This window comes from Clarias gariepinus, chromosome 3 (genome assembly GCF_024256425.1).
Source record: "Clarias gariepinus isolate MV-2021 ecotype Netherlands chromosome 3, CGAR_prim_01v2, whole genome shotgun sequence".
Lineage (NCBI taxonomy): Eukaryota > Metazoa > Chordata > Actinopteri > Siluriformes > Clariidae > Clarias > Clarias gariepinus.
This window is the reverse complement of record NC_071102.1, coordinates 7577758-7595026: the sequence shown is the minus strand read 5'-3', so window position 1 is coordinate 7595026 and position 17269 is coordinate 7577758. Positions and strand designations below refer to the sequence as shown.

The 17269-nt window shown below is 36.6% G+C and overlaps 1 protein-coding gene across 2 annotated transcripts in view; it reads left to right on the top strand.

Annotated features, from left to right (window-relative positions):
• Positions 1–17269, top strand: part of pkp3b (plakophilin 3b) — a 28379-nt gene extending 11110 nt beyond the window's left edge. For both annotated transcript variants that reach the window (XM_053492441.1, XM_053492442.1), the window contains exons 3-14: positions 1426–1514; positions 2495–3123; positions 4221–4344; positions 6698–6902; positions 8373–8547; positions 9314–9431; positions 9690–9854; positions 10029–10211; positions 11721–11874; positions 12614–12809; positions 14671–14758; positions 16827–17269. In XM_053492441.1, the coding sequence (XP_053348416.1) occupies positions 1426–1514; positions 2495–3123; positions 4221–4344; positions 6698–6902; positions 8373–8547; positions 9314–9431; positions 9690–9854; positions 10029–10211; positions 11721–11874; positions 12614–12809; positions 14671–14758; positions 16827–16865 (2165 nt within the window). In that variant the 3' untranslated portion in view covers positions 16866–17269. The remainder of the gene's footprint in view (positions 1–1425; positions 1515–2494; positions 3124–4220; positions 4345–6697; positions 6903–8372; positions 8548–9313; positions 9432–9689; positions 9855–10028; positions 10212–11720; positions 11875–12613; positions 12810–14670; positions 14759–16826) is intronic.

The window sequence follows — 17269 nt, the reverse complement described above, 5'->3', positions numbered from 1 at the left end:
ACAACTGTCTTGAGTAATCTTCCTTTCATGGATTCAACACTACTTTCTCTACTGCTCTCATTTCTTCATAGTTAACTTAATCTTTTCTGAAATTCTGCCAACCTCTGAAAGTGTGAACATGTGTCTGTAGATAAATTAAAACAAAAACAACCCTAACCCACGATATGAAGACTAAAATCAAGGTAAATAATTTACATCGAGCTGCAATTACATTAAAACAACTGACAGGTTACCTGAATGGGACTGATTGTTTTGCTACAGTGACAGCCTTCAAAGGTTTAATGTGAATCGAATACAGGTACAATAAAAATTTTCTTGGGCATCAATAAAGTATTTATCCATCTATGCATTCATTAAGGCCAAATTGTGATTGTAGGGCAATGTTCTGTTGGAAAACATGTCATTCATATAACTGCATGTACCACCTATCAAAACATTGTTGCTGACCAAGTGCTCGGCTTCATTTCAACAGTATTATCTAATGGCAGTGGTCTATTTTAGCAGGATAAAGCACTCTGCCACACTGCAAACATTGGTCACAAATGGTTTGACAAGTTGACAAAGGTGGTGATTCTTCATCTGTGGGATGTGTTGGACAAAAATTTCAATTCATGAAGACACCACCTCAAAACGTTCAGGACTTAAAGGATTTGCTGCTAGCATCTTGGTCAATTCCATTCAATTTTTTCTTCATATAGCGCTTTTAACAATGGTCATTGTCTCAAAGCAGCTTCACAAAAATGAAAAGAAAATTTGAAAAGAAAATTTATAGAAGTGTGTATGTATGAGAAAAATGTGTCTAGATAATAATAAGATTGTCCCTGATGAGCAAGCCAAGGGTGAAGGTGACAGTGCCACGAAAAAACTTCCTGAGATGGTAATAGGAAGAAACCTGGAGAGGAACCAGACTCAACAGGGAACCCATCCTCATTTGGGTGTGGGTGTATCTTGTTGCCAGATACAATACCAAATCTTAAAAGGTTTTGCGAGGACCTACACAATATTAGGCAGGTGATTTTAATATAATGGGTGGTAGTTGTACACCCTCTTGTCTGTGATATGAGTTTTTTTTTTTTTTTTTGCATTAACAGGTCTGTTTTTCCAACACTTCACTAAAATCTCTTTTGCTTTCTGTGGGGTGTTACCTCTGGCATGATGTGCATAGTTAAAGGATGTGGTCATTGTATCAACTCCCAACAGCAGAGAGGGATGTAGAGACCATTGGATGACAACTGAAATTCTAAACCTGTTTATTTTTGAAATGCTCCTTATTCTTTGTCCTTTTGGGTCATGTGTCTTTCTGAGTTAGTGGGGAAAAAAGTGGTTCGAGGGTTTTTTTTGGGGGGTAGAAAAACAAGAGCAAAATTGGAATGTAGAAATAAGTTCTGTCTTATTTATTTCATTTCTTTTATTTTCTTATTTTAGAATGTAGTGGAATATCTATGAAGAGGTACAACAGCCAGGGGACTGGAATTAACTCAAAGACACTTTTGTACAGTGGCAGCAGAATACCAGTAAGTTATAATTTAAATTATACTACTGATTAAGTATATTAACCCATTTATGCATGATTCCCAAACAGTTTTACTTGTTTACTTGTTCACTGCTATGACAGTTTTTTATGTCTTATCATTGAAAATTTCTAATAGAAAATGTTACTTTTATTTGTTTGTTTGTTAATTAGCAATTTTGGCACCATATCTTTCAGAGCTGAATTGGGAAGGATCCAATAAAGCAAATAATTAACCTAGAGTGGGAAACTAAGAAGGAATTTTTTAGCAGAGCATTTCCATTTCAGTTTATTTATTTTTGTAATGTGCTAAAACTGTGTGAAAAGCATTTGTTAACCTCACAACAGTCTCCACAGTGATACAGTTTGTGCCCACATGCTGGTGTAGTATTTGATGTTCTTTTGCCAAAGCCATGTTTAGAAGGTGAAGTACTGCTCTTTCACATGTAGAGTTAGGGAGCATGTGGAACATTCCTGATCCATGATCTCATGAGGGCAATGGCCAAGAAAAAGCTGTGATATCATAAAATGAGGAGGAAGAGGCCAAATGTGTGCTTTTACAAAGATAAATCAAACAAACAAAGACTAAAAAAGTTTCCACTACTCATAAGTTTTATTCTTTATGAAATAGACATACATACTGTACTTATGAATGCATTTGAGCATGGATACAAGTAATCAAATTGTATATATATATATATATATATATATATATATATATATATATATATATACTATATATGTGTGTATATATATCCTTCAGAAAAATTCATCAGAAAAATCTTTAAAAAATAAATAAATTAATAAATAAATAACTCAAAAACTGTCCTAATATAAATACATTTCAATTGAACATATGGTCTGGTTGTTTCTCATTGTTATATTTCTTTTATGTGGTAATCACACGTGTTACAGATGGAAACTAATTAAAAAAAGAGAAATATTCCATGGTCTTATCATTATAATGGTTTGCTGTTTCTCTAGAACCCACGTGTGCACCAGGTTGCTGGAGACTTTTCCTCACGCTCAGCTGTGGAAATGGGCACGCATCGCAGAATCAGCATTGGCACCCCCGTGCCGGCTGTTGTGGGCCACGCATACAAATATTATGGTGACACTCATAATGGAGGGCACTACATTGGCCAGGTAAATCGAGTGGAGCAGGAAGCAAGTTTGCCATTAATGCAAGGGCAGCATTCTCCCAGTGGCAACTGGGTGAATCAGGAAGGTATGACCTCCTCTGAGCATCGCTCCTACTATGGCCATAGCCCATTGTCCAGTGTGGCGCCTATGAGACGCAGCCTTAGTGGTACACTAGTGCATGAAGGTGTTGGCAGAGGATGGAATGAGGCAGATCTTGCTTATCAGTATGCTTCAAAAGGACCAGCCCATCGTACCCTGATGCGAATGAATAACCGACAGACGCAGCACCAGAGGATGGGCAACAGCACTATTCAGTGGCAGCAGGCATCTGCTGGGGGCAGCACAATGATGGCTGGAGGGCAGTATCCTGGTTCAATAAGGCGAGCGGGTTCAGTGCACAGCCTGAAGAGCGTGGGCCGAGGAGTGGACGTGTCTGATGCAATGGCGGATGGCAGGGATATTTCTGGAGGGTGAGGCCCTACCCTACAGCTTCTAGCATATTGATTCATGATGTAATAATTATACACTAACTTGCCACAAAAAAACAGCATTTAGTAGGAATGGGAAACAGCGGTCACCAACTGGTAATATCATGATACCTAGGTGCCGATTTTATTAATATTGCGGTTCTATAATTATCACAAGTTTGTAAATATCCCAATTTGATATTACCTTTTTTTTTAGAATTAAGTTGTCGTAACTTGAAAGTTTTATAACTTAGCTTCATTCAAGCACAATCCACAATTGATTGATCTGGAGTAATTAAATACTGTATAGCCCTTTTCATGTATTATTTTTTCCTACTTAAAAACCAGGGCACAATTTGAACAGTATAAACTTTAAATAAAATTTGATATGGTTTGAGTTCAAATATATAATTTACTCCTATCGCATGGGATTTTAGTATGAGAATAGTTTATACCCTCTGTAGGATTATAAGGAAACTGACATTTTATAAACTTAAATGCCTCCATAGTCTTAAGCAATGCAGCCACACACAGCTTTAAACGCAGGCTGGTGTTGGCACATATAGTGTTTTGAGACTGGTGTAAAAGTGTGGGTTTCAGGATTAAATTGTTTGCAGAGTCTGAAGAAAATGGCAGATTGGAGGCTTTTTTTTTATTTTGCACTTTACATTTTGATAATGTAACACTATAAAAAATGTGTTTCTGTTGAACCTCTCAGAAACTCATGCACTCCAATTTAAGCTGAAAAACAGCCTGTTCCGTACAGTGCTTTTTTATTATGAATGGAATAAATCGATTTTGGAGTCAATGTGGCGATACATTTTCCCCCATCTTTAGCATTTAGTATTCTAATTAATGTAGTGGTAATTTCCATATGCTAATAAGTGGTTACTAGCTTCCAGTTTTATTCAATCGTTGGTCAAACTTTTTAAGTAATAGCTATTTTAGCTTTCCACATTGCAAATATCTGTCTACTTGTTTAAATCTTTAACATAGTATAAAATAATGGGCTAATGGAAACTGAACTGATCTGTGATAATTTACCCCTGACCTTTTCCATGATATTTTTCCTGCTCTTCCTGTGTTTGTCCCATGGTCAGAATGCACAGCCTGGACATATCCACTGCAGTTAGTTATCTCAGCTCAACAGATGTTGCCTTGCAAATGCTCGGTGCTGCCCACATTCAGCATCAGTGTTACCACAGCAATGACGCCAAGGACCTGGTAAACAAATCCTTATAATATCCTTATATATAATCACAATAAACAAGTAAAGACTGTTCTGTGATAAATAGTATCCATAGTTATATGTATAAGTCTTTTGCGGCTACATTACTGTATTTGTTTGTATGTATTATATATAATTTTCAACAACATCAGATAATGAGATTTATTAAATGGCACTTTTCAGAGTCCTATAAAATAGGTATTAAAGAAAATATAAAACGTTTCACACAAGCAACCAGAAGTAATACTTACCATTCTTTTTTTTTTTTTAATGTGTGTGAATGTTAATTATTTTTTCATGTAAAAATTGTTAAAATATGCAAATTGTCACTGTAGATATCACTATAAGATTCAAGATTCTTTATTTGTCACATGCATAGTTATACAGGTACAACACGCAGTTGTACCTGTATATATAATAATAATAAACTATATAGAGTGTATATGAAACAAGATAAGAATGTAGTGCAAGTAATGCTTATAGTCCAGACTAAAGTGCAATGTGCAGTGTGCAATGTCAGCACAGCAGCTTTCTCCGTTTTGGCCAAAATGACCCGAAACCTTTTGCCTGAATGCAGAAGTTTAAACAGTCCGTTATTGGGGTGCGACAAATCCTTAATGATCCAAGCTGCCCTGGTTTTACATCTCCTGGTGTACAGTAGATGTCCTGCATGGAAGGGAGAGTTAACCTGCAGCAGCGTTCAGCTGCCCGGTTCCATTTCTGGAGGGCTTTCCTGACCTGTACACAGCTATTCCCAAACCAGGATGAAATGTTCTGTGTAAGGATGCTCTTAACAGCACCTGAGTAGAAAGCCTTAAGGACAGCAGGGGAAACCCCAAACTTCCTCAACTTCCTCAGATGGTACAGACGCTGCTTTGCCCTTTTCGTCTGAGCATGCTCAGTTCATGTCAGATCCTCGGAGATGTGGATGCCCAAGTACTTAAAGCTGCTCACCCTCTCCACTGGGGCTCCATTGATGATGAGGAGTTTGTGATCCTGTTGTCTCCTTCTGAAGTCCACCACCAGCTCCTTCGTCTTACTGACGTTCAGCCAGAGGCCAGAGTTTTCTTGACCCCATAGTGCCAGGTTCTCCACTTTATCCATGTAGGCCGACTGTTGAGATGAGACCCAGCACCACCGTATTGTCAGCAAACTTAACGATGATAAATCCTGTACAGAAGACATCAGGTAGCAAGACGAAACTCTTTCTGCAGTTGTGTAAACGTTTAAGAAAGTGAACTATAGAAGACAACTGGTACTCATTGTTGGCCCATCGTCTTTAGTTTTATTCTCATTAAGCTCCATCTGTTTAGAAGCAACAATACAAACAAAGGTTTGAAACAAAAAAAGGTCTCTAATTTTCTCCAAAAGTGGTTAAATTAAATTTAAATGCTTTTGAACCCATTGAGCCCTTCCCATTACTATCCATGTGCACAAATCTTTACCATCCATGTGCACAAATCTCCTCTCTCAAACGTCTCATGCGGACATAGAGTTTTGATTAGCAAGGACTGCCATCACCTCACTTTCTCAATCACTTCGGCATTTAACTGCTTGGAAGCCAGGTTACATAAACAAGCAACAGCAGGTGTGTATAAAATGACTGACAATTGGCCAATAAAAATGCACACAAATATCCCTGAAAATCCGGTAATTCTGGTAAACAGATGTTTCAGATTTTTATTTTATGGGTTTTTTTTTTTAGCTGTATAATGTGCTTGTGCTTGTTTAATATGAGAAATTAAAAATGTGGCACTTTAAAAACAAAAATCTAATTTCCTCCCTGGTATATCTAATCTAGTTAGAAATTGGATTTTAATGTAAAAAATATATATGCAAAATTGAAACTCTTTGTAATGATTTTGCATGCTTTGAGGAAAAAATATGAAATAGGTAAAAATTTCATTAAATATGAAGATTTTTTTCTTGATGTTACAAGACATTCTTTCCACGAATATTTTTTTTGTTGTTGTTGTTTTTTAAACATACAGTATGTTCTATTGTTTAGCTCCAGACTCAAGCCATATTTACGGAATGCTTTTCCTCTGTTTATAATCGTAATCCAGAGACTCTAAGAGTGGAAAACATTCCGTGCCTGAGAGCACATGATAGCAGAAAACTAGCCAAAACTTTTTTTCATCTTTTTTAAGCTGCAGCTGTTTGGCACCAATGCTGCACTGCTGGTGTTCAACAGTGGCAAATCAGGCTCGGTGAAGTGAAGCGTTCAAAGACAGCTTTAGCACAGCAGCCATTGGGAGACAACTCATTCTTCTGACTAAGTTTAGGATTATATACAGTTAAAAACATGGTCAATTTAAACATTCTCTGTACATTTGTTTACAATCAAAGGTACGAAATCTGAAGGGTATACCTGCACTGGTGCAGCTATATAGCAGTGAGAACCAGGAAGTGCAACGGTACGCTACAGGAGCCACACGCAATCTCATCTATGAGAATATGGAAAACAAGACAGCGTTGATTGAGGCTGGTGGTATCAGCAAATTGGTCTCTGCATTAAAAGAACCAGATGATGAACTTCGCAAGAATGTTACAGGTATAGCCTGTTGTACATGGCACTAAAACATATTTTAGCATTCAAAATATCTTGAATATTGGCAAGTTTGTTCAACCTGTTTTCACTAGCTTGTATTAGATTGGACTACATGGGCTGCCTTCATTCCCCATGCTCATCAGTGACCCTGTCACTGGTTCACCAGTTTTTCTTACTTTGACCACTTTTGGTAGATCCTGACCACTATAGCCCAAAACAGCTGCAGTTTTGTAGTTGCTACTGATCACAATTTTGTCCAATGTCAAAGTGCTCAAATCCTCACACTTGCTCATTTTTTCACATGCTGCCTGATATATCCCACACACTTCCAGGCGCCTGTAATTATTGTGCATGGGCCGAATTGTGATGCGTGATGTAACAGGTCAGAGCAACTCTAAAACTCTTGTGGGATGTTCCCGTCTGCAACGGGCATGACCTGCCAAAAGTGATTCAAGGAAGGAAATCCGGTGACAAGGTCATGGGCTGCCAAGGCTCATGTGGGTAGTGAAGGCTGGCTTATGTAGTTTGAGCCAATAAAAGCTACTACGTACATATAAAATTGGTAAAAATGTTAATAATGGCTCAAAGGTTAATGATGGCTCAACATCACATAGCTGTTTTGGTGACAAAAGAGGTCTCAATATTAGGCAGGTGGTCATAATGTAATGGCTGTCTAGTGTATTTGGTTTATTGTAATCTTATAGTAAGTCATACTTATGAAATACAAAAATGTTCAAAGTATTTCATTTGAAAAATAGTTGTCGGGGGGAGCATTGCTGACATGAAACAAGTTTCACCATTGCTCTTAGTGTTGCAGGGAGGATGAACTCTAAAGTAAACTTCCTTCCTGATATGTTATCAGTTACCTCTGACAAATTGGCATAGTGCAGCTACTGGCTACTATTCAACATGTATATATTTTTTTCAAACTAGTAGAGAACGAATTGGAATATTTAAAAGATATACTGAGAAAAGTACCTACAGCTAGACAGAATAATGTTTTTTTTAGTTTTGGTAACCACAAGTAGGCTTGCTGTAAGTAGAAGATTGAGAAAGGCAAAAGTGAGAGAAGAAAGTGAGAAAGAAAGGGAGAGATAGAAAATGGTCAGATTGTCCTCTGGACACATTCCAGCTCTGTAGTCCTGTGAGACTGGGGCCATTTCCCTACCCTACAATTCCTTTGTGCCTGTGTAACTCCCCCTTTCTCCACCCACACAATAAACCGGGCTTAAAATTCTTTGCCTCTCTGTTCTTGGTTGCCAGGAGATATAGCGGTATTTTATGTCCGGCTGTCTTAACTACTGTAGTACTACAGCATATAGGTGAAAATCCGGCTATTGCCATAAAGATTGCCATGATTAAATGAAAATGAATGTTGCGAGATACCAAAATGTATCTTACATTGACCTAATTTTTTAATAAAGGAATTTCTGTAGAAAGCAATAAGCCTTTCTATTTTTTCTCTTTTTATAGGCATTTTGTGGAACTTGTCATCAAAGGACAGTTTGAAGGAGAAGTTGGCAAGGGAGTGCCTAGCCGAGCTGACCGAGCGTGTACTGATCCCCCTGTCAGGAGGTGGAGATTCTGCAGTTATCCAGCAAAGCCAGTCTGAAACTGACATATTCTTCAACACTACAGGCTGCCTTAGGTACACACACACAAACACAACGTACAGCTGAGTGCAAACAAACAAAGACATCCTGGTGTCTGGCTCACGTACTCAAAACTAGTCTTTTTTTCCCCTTAATGCATAAAGTGCATGAAATTTTTTTTTTTTAAACTCTTAACATTTAAGCCGAGTACAAGGAAGAAGAAATACTCAACCTTCTGTGTGATTTCTGGGTCACTAATCAAATTTGACATTGACCATGTAAATTATTTTATACTGTATAAAAAGTCAGATTTTCTTTTTGAGTCGTACCTCTTTTGTTGAAATACCTGTCCAGTGGATTTAATCTAACGTCGATGGTCAGATTTTACACAAGTCTTTGAAGAGCCTTTGGAGAGTTCATGCCTGCTCTAGTGCATGCTGTTGTTAAAGCAAAATGTTGTCAAGTTGTCCACTGTATATACTGTAAATATGAAGAAGAATCCAGGATGTAAATGGAGTGTAATAATTTTTAGATGTTTGTTCAAAGTGTTCAGAGAAACAGGACATCCACACCTTAAATAGGCCTCAGATCACTTTGCTTGCACAGCTGACAAAGCTGTTTGTGTGTGTATATGCGTGTGTGCATGTGTTTGCAAGATCCACAAGATTAAGCAAAGCATGTTGATTATAATTCATATCCAATAAATTATCTGCTTTGCATTAATTAAAATAAAACATAAACCTCTGTATGATGTGTATCATTTAAGCATTTAATGTATCCATTGAATATACGTTATTCTGTCTTCTTCCCTCCCCACGGTAGAAACCTGAGCTCTGTGAACGGGAGGACCAGGCAGCAGATGAGAGAGACTCGTGGCCTTGTAGACTCTCTCGTAGGATACATAAAGAACTCTCTGCATGAGGGAAAGGCTGAGGACAAGGTCAGGTCTGAGAATTAGAATTTATGACCATATCCATCAGAAGTCCATGACCAAAGTGTTGCATCTCCCTGAGCTATTATCTTTTAGAGAAAAAAGTCTCAAGAATACCTGTGTAATTAAACCCACTTTTCCTTAAGCGATGTAATGTAAAAAAAGGAATCTCAAGTAAAAAATAAATTCAATTCATTGAAATAATAATAATAATAATAAAACAAGGCATTTCAGACTTTTTCTTTGTTGGTTTTCTCCATAATGCAGGGTGTAGAGAACTGTATGTGTGTCCTGAGAAACCTGTCCTACCAGCTGTATTCTGAGATCCCTATATCTGTGCGACAGCGTTTGGACGGTCCAACCCGAGCTCAGGGCACACAACGTAGCGACGCCATCGGCTGCTTTACTCCACAGAGCAAGAAGACAAAGGACGTAAGTAACGTCCTTGTAGGAAAAAAAAACCAAAACAAACAAAAACATGCAAATGTTGCAAAATAAAGCATTACATTTTGCCTCTGTGTGAAAATTTTCATTTATATAGGTTTACATAAGTACTTAATCCATTAATTAAAGTTTTCACGAGTTGTATTTGTTTCTGCCTTGCAGAGGAGGAACCACGAGCTGGCCACATTGTCTGAGGTTGCTCGAGTACCGAAGGGGGCTGAGTGGCTTTGGCATCCCCAGATAGTCGGGTTGTATAACCAAGTTCTGCAAAACTACGACTTGAGTCACACTATCCGCGAGGCTGCAGCTGGGGCCTTACAGAACATCACAGCAGGAGAAGGCCGGGTCAGACATCACTCCACAGATAACTTAAATTGCTGAGAATTCCCTTCTGCACTTCATTTTTATTAATTAATCCTTTAATCTGTCATATTTTTATGGAACCTCAATCCTGAACACCTAACATATTCATCTTTATAATACATGTAAACATATGATCTTCAGTCATGTCCAAGAGTTGGCTTATACAATTTTTTTTAGTTTCCTACATTACCAACAATGCACCTCAACTACTGTACCTGCTCATCTTGGCACCAGTGAGAATGGCCCTTGCTTTATCTCCCAATAAAGTGCAACATTACTGCGGTCTTTAAATTCGTTTAGATTTCTCGCCTCTTGATCTGTATGCTGCTTAAACAGATCAGTTTCCAAAGTGACATATTTAATTGTAATGCCTCCATTGAGTCCATTGTGTTTGGCCTCTTTCAAATTGCTAAGAAGCCATGCTAAATTACTGCTTGTCAGGACAACTTTTTACATTGCATCCTGTAATTGTTAATGCAGTACTGTGTGTTGGATTACTCATTGATATGGAATTGAACATCACTTGGAAAATAGGAAATAGAGAAATAAAGCATTTGGTCTTTTGTTTTTTAGCACTAATATCAAAAACTCACTATTAACACTAAAGTTTAAAATGGTTCTGTTAAACGTCATTGTTAATGTGCTACCAATATCCCCCTGTGACTCCAGCACGGCATATGACAGCTACTGTAACTTCTCATGGGAAAAATAAAACACAATCCCTGAGATGCTTTTCTGCCCACCACAGCTATCAAGAGTGATTAGATTAGTAATCATGCTAAAACCTCAAATCTGTCCAGACTGTTTTATCAACATTAAGGCATAATTGCCATTCATTAGAGGTTTCATGGGGTGTTGCACCATTTTGTGCAACCTATCGAGACTTCCTTTTAAAGTGTCATTGAATCAGTGTTTATGTTTATTCAGTGGTAGTTGCTTTTAAATGTGTTTTGCAGTTCAAATGTGCATTACAGATTCAAGTTTACCAATATTCCATGACAGCATGGTATCCTGCTAGCAAGAGATCTCTCTTTAACATTAGCAGATTAAATGGATAATATATTTGGTCTAGTAGCAGGAAAATGTTTTTTTTGAGCATTTTCTGAATGCATGTTTTTTGAGCATTTTCTGAAATTCTGAGTTTTAACTAAAACAAAGAAATTCTTCATAACTTCTACAGAGGTTTCAAAACTGTCTTCAGGGTGTAATTTTTTTTTTTTTAGGGGAAAGTGGTCCTGAAAGTAGTCAAAAAGCAAGAATTACCTACTTTCCTCCACACCCCAAAACACATTTTTGGCATTCCTCCTTTCCTGACCTTCGCTTCTGTTTTTTTTCCTGGTTTTTCTCAGTTTATTGTTTCTTTCACTTCTTATCTCTAGATCTGTCTTGTCAGTTTTTCATCCTCATTTGAGAAGGTTACCCTAATTAACCCTGTCCTAAGATGTTTCTCTTCCTAATCTTTTCTCTCATCTCTCAATCTGTGTCTCTCAGTGGGCGTCAGTGCTGAGTCGTGTAGCTCTGGAACAGGAGCGGATGCTTCCTGTGATTCTGGATCAGTTGAGAACCCCAACTGACGCTGAACTGCGTTCTCTTACCGGCCTGTTGAGGAATCTGTCACGGCACTCCAAGGACAAAGCAGATATGGGTCAGTGCCAGGCACCAGTGAATGTGTGAAATTCCAGAATAGATTAAGAACTCTGATTTTTGCTTAGCTCTGTTTTATTTGCTTGCAGCAAAGATCATAAAAAATGGATCATTAAAAAACTTTTGTAAAAGTAGCTATTTTTCCTTTACCTTAAATATGGGAATTAAGCTTTTTGTGCAAAAAAACACTTTTCCTTCTTTTTTTTCTTTTTTTTAACTTACAATAATGCGACCAGTCCTGTTTTGTCCACATTTCATTCCCTTTCTTTTGGCGGTTTTACTCAGAGTTCAGCAATGTGCTTATTACACAATTCTGTGCTTTAACAGCCAAACTGTTTTTTTTTTTTTCCTTTTCTTTTCCCTTTTTACTCAAAACCATATGCTGGAAATTTTAAGTTGCACAACCATAGAACCACAACATTAAATCGAGCTATTTAGTCATTTTAAATCCTGACCTTTCTGAGTCTTGCTTAAACATAATGACAGCGTTTTACACAGAACTCCATCTTTTACAAGTTCTCTCAAGTTCTCTGTCTCTCCTTTCTGGTTTCTCATGTCTAAATTATTTTTCCCAAGGCCTCCACTTGCCTCATTCTTGTTATGTGTCAACACCCATACTTTCTGTCTGACAACAATTTATTGCCTCCCTATTCATTCTGTTACACTTTTCTTGTTTACCAGTGAAATTTCCTCATCTGTCATCACCACTGACCCAAAATGTTTTTTTTCCTCTGCTACAGCTACAAAAGTAGTGAATATCCTGGTTCCCATTCTGCCAAGTGATGGGCATCAGAAAGAGCCATCCAGCGATGTAGTGATCAACATCTGTGGCACTCTTAATAACCTGGTCATGGCAAGTTCACTGGCTGCAAGAGATGTGACTTATTTTGATGGAGTGCCTAAACTGGTTGGAATCAAGGTGTCTCATGACAACAGGTAGAGTAGACAAGCTAGTTTTCCTTTCAAAACATTCTCTGATTGAAATTAGGTTAATAGGTTTAACATTATTGTCTGGTAGGCATGGGTTTATATTTCGTATTATGTACAAGACTACAGGAATTAGGAATTGTCTCTTGGTGAGTCACATTTGGCATTATTTTGTATTTTGATAGAAATTGCAATTTCTATATGGCTTCTGCTCAGCATGTCGAAGCTGTGCTGGATGAATGTCATGTTGTGACCTACCTGTATAGCTGGTGTAAAATGTCTGTTGAAAATATGCAAATACTAAAAGAAAAAGGGGGCTTTAGGTAAAAGCTTTGGACAAGAGGTATGACCCAACTGATGAGCTGATGTTTTGTAAATTTTCTGTGATATGAGCAAAACAGGTAAAACCATATTGTTTATGGTTTGTACAGTGAAAACATATAGTACACTATGTATGTAACTGTTTATCTTATGTAGTATTAAAAGTTGGACACATATACATACATGGAATAGTGAATTGAAAAATTAGTAAAGTATTTTTTTGTATAAGTTTTAGGTGGCTACTAAACATGGTAAATGTTTTCAAATGTGCTAAACATCTGGCCACAGCTACAAAGTTCATTTTAAGCCCTGGTTATGTAAAAAAAAAAAAAGTTCCCTATTTGAGTGTTTCATTTACCCTTTGTTGTTTGATTTTTGATTTGCTTAGAGATATATCCCATGCCAAGTAACGCCGCTATGTCCATAGAACTAACCCTATAAATACAATAAAGTACACTGATATACATTGTAAGGCTACCTATTGGTTAAAATGGCATTTAAAAAGACAGATTGTGCTTACCAGTCCTCCTGAGAGGAAAAACAACAGGAAAATAATAGCTGAAAATAGTATAGTTGGTTTCTAGAATGGCCAGCATAACGTGTACTGGTTGCATGCAAAACCAACAAGGCAAACTTAAAAAACAGATTTGAAAAGTAAAAAAAGTCATTTAGATCCAAACAGTTTCATTTAAAAGGGGAAGTGGGTGATTATTTCTGTCGTGTTATTTTTATTGTAGACATTAGGTATCAGTTTGTTGTCTAGTTTTAATTTGAGTCTCTCTTTCTAGAATAAAAGCTTTCAGGACGTAAATAAAATGTGACCCGTCATCTCAAGTCAGGTATTAAATCACATAGGTTAGTTTTGCGCTACGGACAAGAGTGATCAGGAGATGAAATTTAACAAATTTTCAATTTTAGCAAAGATTAGTTGATAAATATCTTATCTCCTTGATCTTTCAACAGGTTTGAGAATTTTTAACACTAAACATTGGAATACCAAAAATTTTATACTAAAAGTTGTGTATATATATATATATTTATTTATTTATTTTTTTTTTTTGCTATAAAACTTTGCTTGTGGTAAAGTTATTTTTAGGGTAAGAAGGGAAATTCTGGTGTCAAAATGTGGCTCCGTGTTCCCTTCCTATTACTAAACCATGGATTCCTCATTTAAATATGTACAAGTATTTTGACAGATTTTTCCTCTGCCCTCCTCATAAACATGGTCGCATTGTTCATACAGTATCTTAGCAAAAATATGATACAGTAATAAACTTGGTATCAAAATGAAGCGTTTTGAACCAGGAATGTAAAAAAAATGCATAACTCAGAAATGACCCAAATGCAACTTAATATCTGATTTGATATCATGGGTCACATATTTAATGTAATACATTTTACCCTCCAGCTTCTCACTGTTCAAGCCTATCGCCTCCTACTCCTACTCCTACACTGCCGTGTTATATGACTTATTCATTATTTAGCAAAATTGTCCTGTGTATTGTCCAGTGGGTGGTTCTCATGTTTCTGCTTTCCTTTTGTGTCTCAGTCCAGGGAAGGTGAAGGCATCTAAGGCCGCCTCCACGGTGCTGTGTAACATGTTTCATTACAGCAAGCTTCATAAAGACTTCAAGCAGGTGAGACTGTTTTTGCGGTTTCAGGATGCCCTGTGGAAAAAATTTGAAAAAAAAATACAACAGAACAGTCAGTGAATTAAATAAGAAGAGGTATTGAATGTATTGCTGGACATGGTCACGTTCCTGTTGCTGCTCATCTTGTTTTGTTAGGCTTATCGATCTTTTCCACAGTTACTATAGATAACAAAGCTGACTGTCCACTGGACTCACCAGAAACCTGTTACTGATTAATGTTTTATGATATCCTCTTCAAACACCCAACATCAACATCAACTAAACAAAAAACAGTTCTAGCAGGCACTTTTATAATCATGACACATTAAAGTGTTCTAGTTTTATTGTTCAGTACTGCTATATATTATACAATATATTTAAATATATTTTATTTCACTTTTCTGTGGCATATTTTGTATCCATGCATTTTTTAATGCATATTGTAATAATGCATTGTGAAAATCTTGAGGTTTTTTAAAAGATCGATTAATTTTTCCATCACAGCAGCTCTGACACTGGTTTTGGCTGCAAGTCGAATTGCATGATTTATACTAAATCGTTAAGTATATATTAATATGGTATAGTTATATGGGGATTTGCTTGGTGGATCCTCACATATCCAAAAAGAAATAGAATTATGAAAGTGAGAGATTACTTTGAGCTTTGCAGGAAGCTATAAATCAGCATTTTTCTTTTTTGATTTATTAACTTTTTTCATGAGAAAAAAGTAGATATTGGTGATATCTGACAAACTTGCTTTTGGATATGGTAAACAGAAAACAATGTAAATCTTTAATCATTAGAAAACAATCAGGAATGGAATATATACATTTTCTTTACATAGTGGCACATACTTTTTTGCTAACTTAAAGAACAGTTCTTTTTCTTGTTTCTTTTTTAATGTAGGAAGTACAAGTTCAAAAGATTTGTATTTTCATTGTTCATACTGTATAAGCCCTCTGTATTAGAACATCATCATAAAATATAACAAAACTGTTCATCCAAAAGACATTTCTGAAGTAATGCAATAGCATTTTTTAGATTAACATCACACTGAGCATCTCCCACATGATGCACTCTGACTCATAATGGCTTTGGTCAGATAAGTGCAGTGTGTGGAATGTGACAAAGAAATGCACAAAGCATTGTTCTGACTAGTTACTGCAGCCTATCTGTGAGTGCTGAGGCAGCAAGCAAACAACAGTGAAACATTTCATAGCAGACCTATAGTGTTATGTACAGCCAAAAGTTTTCTTACTTACTTTTTTTTAATATTCTTATTTCATATTTTAAATTCCTTATTTAAATATTTTTCTTGACATAATATTTTTTATATTATTATATTCTTATTTTATATTCTTTATTTAGAAGACTAAAGTTTATCTTTACATTTTTAGGTCAAGGGCTGTTGTTAAAACATTTTACTGCATATCATACTGTGTATGGATGTGTATGTGACAAATAAGATTTTAATTTAAGTTTGATTTGAATTTTATGTCGGCCTAAAGGTTGATAGTAGTTTTACTAGGTGTAGAAACATAAACTTGCCACAGAATTTTTTTCTTCATTTAAGGGTTGACATGGATACTCTTGAAATTAATCAGTATATAAAGTTGAGAGCAAAACTTTATAAAACACTCCCTTGTGACATGCTTTAGTTAATTTATTCAGATGTGCCTTATTAAAGCAACTAGAACAGTCAACACATTTACTGTGCCAAGTATGTAAGGCATGAAGATTTCAAACAGACGGAAACACTCAAGCACTAGAATCAATAGAGTCACAAAATCAAATATCACAAGACTTTCACTGAGCTGAAAAAGATTCTAGCATGTTGAAACCAATGATGGAGAAATTTTAATTTCATAAATAAAAAAAATAAAAAATAAAACACATTATCAGAAAGAGGGTGCCACGTTGGTGTAGTGGTTATCACTATGGCCTCACCACTCCAAGGTTGAGAGTTGAGTGTGCACTCACTGTAAGTACATGCTTAATAGCTGAATAAACAAAATGTGTCGGGTTTTTTGTGAACAGTACTTGACTTTTGTTCCTTTTTTCTTCCTTTTTGCAGAAGGGGTTCACGAGACGAGACTTCGCTGACACCATATGAGTTATTCATGCTAAATCCTGAGAGCCTGGACCCGCGTGAAGCTAAAATTAACATGACTAGCCATGTCATCCACCAAGCTCAGCATCAAGGGAGACATTCTGAGGGTGTGCCTCTAAGTTTTGGACTGAGGTTGAGTGCTTTTTGTTTTGGTGTGACTGCTGTGAATTTCTTGGAAGACGACATTTCTGGGAAGATGAGTGGGTTGAAACTGGAAGGATATTTTTGGTTTAGCACTATTTTCATGTAGGGAAGAATGAACATTCTGGAGTGTTTCTGCTAAAAAAAATTGTCATGATACAGTATGTCTTGTAGTTTGTTTGAGTATGTGTTTGCATGAATGTGTGAATGCTTTTATCTGTCAGTAGACATGACTCAGTGTTGAAATATGCTACATTTCTCTCCTC